We start from the raw sequence: 6461 nt of genomic DNA on the forward strand, positions 1-6461 counted from the left end.
CACCGCAAATTGGGTTTTGCGGCGACAAAGAAAGCAAGAAAAAGCGATTGGTTATTGAAATAAAGAGATAAAATAACAAAAAAGATGGCCGCGATTCTTTTTGTTTGTTTGCCATCGGCATTTAACATGCGCAAGTGCACAGATTTTCTCTCTTTCGTAATTTTGAACAAATGTATGGGAATTAAATTCACGCGCTATGTAAGAGCTGTACAAACTTCCTCTTTAATATGGAAGAGAAGAGACAACACGTTATAATTGTAACGAGTCGGAACATCAGGAGCGTGCTTTCTCTTTTGCCCAAATACGTTTTGTGATTAGATGAAAAGAGAAGGCACGCTCCTGATGTTCACACTCGCTACAATTATAACGTGTTGTCTCCTCTTATAGATTTACGTTCTTTGGCCATTATTTCTCTAAACTTCTAAATCGCAGTGCTCTTTCCAACTTTTAAATTATTACCTAGCTGATTAAGATTTTATTTTAATAAAAAACAAAATAAACATACATGTTTTGCACAAATGGCACATGATATTTTGATGTTAACTCCATACTTCTAAAATCGCATACATAAGTGGTTTTACAACAAATGTAATTTGGCAACATGGTTTACGTAGATTTACGTTCTTTGGCGACACATTTTCAAAGTAACGAGTTGTCACTTCTTATAGATTTACGTTCTTTGATTAAGGTTCTTTGGTGAAAGGGGCCTAATGTTGTGAATTTGTTAATTATAGTACTCTGGCAACATTCGTGAATAAAAAGGTGAAAGTTTGACATTTCGCACGGCATACAAATTTGGAGAAAAGAGGTTAGCTAGGTAAATAACGCAAATGAATGGATTTATTTATCGCACATATCTAAGTTAATTGCTAACATTATATATAAAGTATTATGTCAACAGAGGATTTCTATTTACGATACTACGTCGGCCACAAAGGCAAATTCGGTCATGAATTTCTGGAGTTCGAGTTCCGGCCGGATGGTAAATTGCGGTATGCCAACAATTCTAACTACAAAAACGATACAATGATCCGCAAAGAAGCCTTTGTACATCAGTCTGTAATGGAAGAGTTAAAAAGAATAATATTAGATTCTGAAATTATGGCTGAAGATGATTCACCCTGGCCTCCACCGGATCGTGTGGGCAGACAGGTTAGTGAATGAAAACTGAAATATCAATAGCATGCACCTAACATAAATTATGCTCTTAGGAATTGGAAATTGTCATTGGTGATGAACATATATCCTTCACTACCTCGAAGACAGGATCTCTTGTCGATGTAAACCGGTCAAAAGATCCGGAAGGTCTACGTTGCTTTTACTATTTGGTCCAAGATTTAAAGTGCTTGGTGTTTTCATTAATTGGACTGCACTTCAAAATTAAGCCAATATAATAGTGTAATTTAGTAGCATCATTTATACACACATACATATTTAACTTTCCATTTTGTACTGACAAAATAATTTGCTTTTATCTGAATTAAAGTATAAATAAATCATTCAAATTCTTGTTTTACAATGAACTTTCATGGTCCACCTTCGTATGCAAATTAGGTGCTGTATATGTTGTTCTTGTTGTAACAGTATACAAATTCCCCAAAAGAGTTTTGAGATGTGTTCCTTGGCCAGATATAAATCTGGGTCTTTGCGGTTACGTAGACCCACAGACTGCCGTAGGAACGTGCTGTGTAGGTGTTGATTGATAGTTATTGTTGTAACATTATATTATAAACGTTCACAAAAATCTTTAGAGAATGCTGCTGTATTGAGATCCTTAATACTAGCTAGTTTGTTAATCATTGTAAAGATATAAATCAAGGAATATTGTGCAAGTGCACTGACAAAACGTATATCTGGCGAACAAAATGACAAATTGTAGCCATGTTGTTGTTGTAGCAGCATACTAGTTCCCCAGTTACTAGTTACTGGAGTGACAGTCCTTGGCCAGATATAAATCTGGGTCGTTCCGGTTACGTAGACCCGACTGTCGTGGGAACGCCATCATTTTTTCTTGTGGAGATGCTACTTAAAAATTGTCCCCCTTCGTTCCCCATCTTTTATAATTTAAAGTCAAAGAGTAAGATCCTTTAAAAGGTATTTCCAGCAGAAATGTTCAACGTCTAGCTATAAAGAGAATCGAATATTTGTGCGTTAAAAGATAACCTTCAATTCGGTAAGAATTATGTAAATATCGAATATTATTCGTCAAAGGTCTGTTGAGAAAAAACTGGATGCATCGCTAGTATTTTTACTACTTTTTCTTAGTGTTTCCTTTTATTAGTCTTTCAGCTCGAAAACAATAACATTTATATTAATTTTTAATCGTTAGTATGATATGGAAAGGGCGTAACTCACATCGCCGCTGAAATACAAAAAGCCGTAACTAACCAAAAATCCGAAATTCAGTTTTTGATTGATTATGATGCATTTTATGGAATCATAAGTCCCCACATCGTTTTATGCAATAAAAAATTTTAGTTAGTTGTGGCTTTTTTTTGCATTTTTAATTAGAACCTCGCTATAAGCACACATTTTTCAAACCAGTTACAGAAGACAGGATTAAAGATGACTTACAAAAACTAAAATCGAAAAACGCTGATGACGTAACAGGTTTCCCAAATTCTGAAACAACTAAAGAATTGGTTCTCAAAATTGGAAAACAACGGTGTTTAAACAACGATCTTGCCACGATGCTAGATTGAGAAGATGCAACTCCGCCATATATTCGACATTTGCATCCCCGATGCAATCCTCAAAAAGGAATTATTGCACCGCAATAAAAAAAATATATAACTGAAAGTCATCTCAATCGAAAAGAATTAACAATTTTTTTCAAGTTTCTAGTTCTTCCATTTTGTCGCCTCGAGCGAGTAGTTATTTAGTGGCACAGGTTTGATTTACGACCCTTTAAGAAGCAGGCTGTAACCCGAAAAGGCAGCAGAATTACTCTTTATTAAATGCAACGTTCCAAATTTTTAATTTAAGTACTAAATAAATAAAAAAAAAACATTATTAAAAATTACTAATTTTTTATTTACCTAAATCTACTAATGTACTCACCTAATTTTTTCTTAAAATACTTCACATTCGCATTCGCATCCGCGGATGTCTAAAATTCCACATTCAAAACATCCCTAATATAAATAATTATATGATAGAAATACTCGTCGCACGAGTTAGTATATCACAAGTTTTTCACAAGTATGAATCTGAATGTAAAATATATATATATATAGATTGGCGCTTACACATATGTTAGTGTTTGGCCGAGCCTTTACGAAAACGAGATATTGGATCCAAGTCCAGTTATTCAGAAAATTCTTATTTACGGTCGGATTTCGATGATACATATCAATAATCAGGAACCGTAATCTTAATATATACATATAAATCCCGTGTCACTGTGTTCGTTTACGCTAATCTCCGAAACCGCTTAACCGATTTCATTGAAATTTTGTAGGTTCCCTGCAAAAAGTGGGACTAGGTTAAACACTAGAACAGGACCACGCTACTTTGTAACCAACACTAGTAACCGAAATGGACCAAATATATGGAGAAAATATGGTTACATTAACATTGCGATGTCATTGGACCTGACCACCTCTGGTCCAAGGCTGCATAAATGGGGCCACTTCTGGCCCTCCGCTGCATAACATGTGACCACCTAGACAACTACTACTTTTGGACCCTGGCCATTGCCGATGGGCCACGAAAAGGTTAACAAGTTACTAGTAAGCAGCCTGGTCCTTTTGCACATACTTTAAAACTACGACCCAGTGGACCACCTGGTCATCAAAATTTTGCAAGGTATGTATTGTTGGTTCCAACTTAAAAGATAAGATAGTTTTGAATTCGAGAAAAAATATTTTGAAGTGAAACTTCTCTAGCGGCGGTGGGTTGGTCGGGAGTAAATTGGCGAATTCAACGGAAATTGCACACGGAAATGGTGCAACGGAAATCGTTGGGACGGAAACAAGTGCTTCTTGAATGTATGTTATTAATTTAACAAAAACTTGCTAATAAAGGGCTAAAGAACAAAACTTAGAAAGGGCCTATACAAGAATGAAAGTAAATAAAGGTAAGTACGGACATAGATAAAGAAAAGGATAAAGGCAAAGGTAAAAATTAAAAGAAAAACAAAGATGTGTGAAGATAAAGGCAAGAATGAAGACCAAGCCTCCCGTTCCCACGACAGTCGGGTCTACGTAACCGGAACGACCCAGATTTATATCTGGCCAAGGACTGTCACTCCAGCAACACTCCCCAAAAAGTCTTTGGGGAGTTTGTATGCTGTTACAACAACAACAACAAGCAAGCCTCCTCTCTCCCACAGAGGCTCAAACGGTGGTCGGCAAATTATCTGAGTGGTCGACATTCGTCGGTAATGTTTAGAGACAAAACGAGTAAGCAGCGAAAAATAAAACAGGGGGTTCCTCAGGGTGGTGTCCTTTCCCCGCTACTGTTTAACTTTTACATTTCAAAGCTCCCTCAACCACCAGAGGGAGTCTCGATTGTCTCTTATGCCGACGATTGCTCGATCATGGCGACTGGGAATGGAATTGATGACCTGTGTTCGAAAGTAAACGGGTATCTCTCCGAACTTTCTCGCTTCTTCACTGCAAAGTGTCTAGCCCTCTCCCCTATGAAATCCTCCGCGACCCTGTTCACAACCTGGACGACGGAGGTCAGGCTACCGCTGGGGATTCACGTCGATGACACACCAATTCCGACGGTGAATAACCCCAAAATACTCGGAGTAACATTCGACAGCCTGCTCTCCTTCTCTGCGCACTCAACCGCTATTGTCAATAAAGTACAGAGCCGCAACAAGGTCCTCAAGCCGCTAGCCGGCAGTACTTGGGGCAAAGACAAAGAAACGTTGCTGGCAACATACAAGGCAATAGGCCGGCCGGTTTTGAACTACGCAGCGCCAGTGTGGTCGCCAGGGACTAGTAGGACGCAGTGGACGAAGCTACAGACTGTACAGAACACCGCACTCAGGACAGCGACAGGATGCCTCCTGATGTCGCCTGAACACCACCTGCACGGCGAGGCGCAAATGCTCCCTGTAAAGGAGCACAATATAATGCTCTGCAAGCAGTTCCTGAGGGGGAGCCACAGAAGTGGCCACCCAAGCAGACAGCTGCTTGCAGAGGAGCCGTCGCCTAGGCACGTCAGGAGGCATCTATATGAACTGACGGACGAAGTCCAGAGGTTCATTAAGCAACCTCTGGACCCGACAGCGTACCGACAGGCCCTGAACGGCATTCACAGGGACTCAGTCTCGAGTTATGTAGACTCTAGACCTGTGAATGCCGTTCTAGGCATACCACCCCCGGACATAGACGAGACGGAGCTTCATCTGCCTCGGGAGACACGCACAACACTTGCACAACTTCGCTCCGGTTACTGCAGCAGGTTGAACTCCTACCTGAGTAGGTTGAATGAGGATGTGCCGAATGAGTGTCCGGCATGCGGAGAGACCCCACACGACTCGAAACATCTCTTCGCATGCCCGGAAAACCCGACAACCCTAACGGCCTTGTCCCTGTGGACAAACCCCACAGAAGCTGCACGCTTCCTAGGGTTGCCGTTAGTGGAACTTGACGACAACGACTGAGATGCTAACCGTCCTGGGCGGGGTTGTTGTAGCCGCTACAACAACAACAACAACAACAACAACCAAGGTAAATTAAGCACTTTACTTATATAAGGGCAAAAGTTAAGGAGAATATGTAGATGAAGAAAATGATAAGCATAATGGTAAAAACAAAGATAAATATAAAGAAAATAATGAGGATGAGGATACCGCTAAAAGTAAAGATGAATATAGAGGAAGATAGATTAAAATAAAGGTAATTATAGAGAAAATGATATAGATAGAGACACAGAGACTCATTCTGGGAACTATTTTGGGATTTTAGAGATTTTTCGAGTTTTGTTATCGTTATTGTTATCGATTATTTATCGATTTTGTTATAAATTTTTTATCGATTATTTATCGATCTTGTCATCGATAATTTTATAGATATTTTTAACGAATGGGAGGATAAAATAAACTGTAAAATGGTAAATTTTCTCAATATTAATTTTTTTTACAGGAAACGTGGTTTTATTGTGTTAAATTTCAAAATATATCATTTATAACCAGACTCGACCCAAACATCCCAAATGAGTGCCCGGCATGTGGAGACTCCCCCCACGACACCAACCACCTCTCAAAAGGCCAGCTCAATCCGACACAACTAACACCCCTCTCCCTTTGGTCCGACCCCATCGAAACAGCTCGTTTCCTCGGCCTACCGTTAGTTGAGCTTGACGATAATGATTAAAAGTTGACCCGAAACAGGCGGGGCTTAGTAGTGCCGCTACAACAACAACAACAGCCGCAGCAACAAGAACCACAATTTTAAAATTATAAAACCTGGAAAGATTAAAGCCCACCGTAACATCAGCTCGGT

At 39.5% G+C, this 6461-nt stretch overlaps 1 protein-coding gene across 2 annotated transcripts; it reads left to right on the top strand.

Moving 5' to 3' along the window:
* Positions 1-717: 717 nt before the first annotated feature.
* Positions 718-1520, top strand: LOC118752639 (protein mago nashi). 2 transcript variants are annotated; one of them, XM_036487526.1, is made up of 3 exons: positions 718-817; positions 888-1152; positions 1212-1520. In XM_036487526.1, the coding sequence occupies exons 2-3, from the start codon at positions 892-894 to the stop codon at positions 1392-1394; spliced, it is 444 nt and encodes a 147-aa protein (XP_036343419.1). In that variant the 5' UTR covers positions 718-817; positions 888-891; the 3' UTR covers positions 1395-1520. The 2 variants fall into 2 exon arrangements, with proteins under 2 accessions (XP_036343419.1, XP_036343420.1); XM_036487527.1 differs by having other exon boundaries at positions 748-808.
* Positions 1521-6461: the final 4941 nt, after the last annotated feature.

Source organism: Rhagoletis pomonella, unplaced genomic scaffold (genome assembly GCF_013731165.1).
Source record: "Rhagoletis pomonella isolate Grant_MI unplaced genomic scaffold, Rhpom_1.0 Rhpom_scaffold_01708, whole genome shotgun sequence".
Lineage (NCBI taxonomy): Eukaryota > Metazoa > Arthropoda > Insecta > Diptera > Tephritidae > Rhagoletis > Rhagoletis pomonella.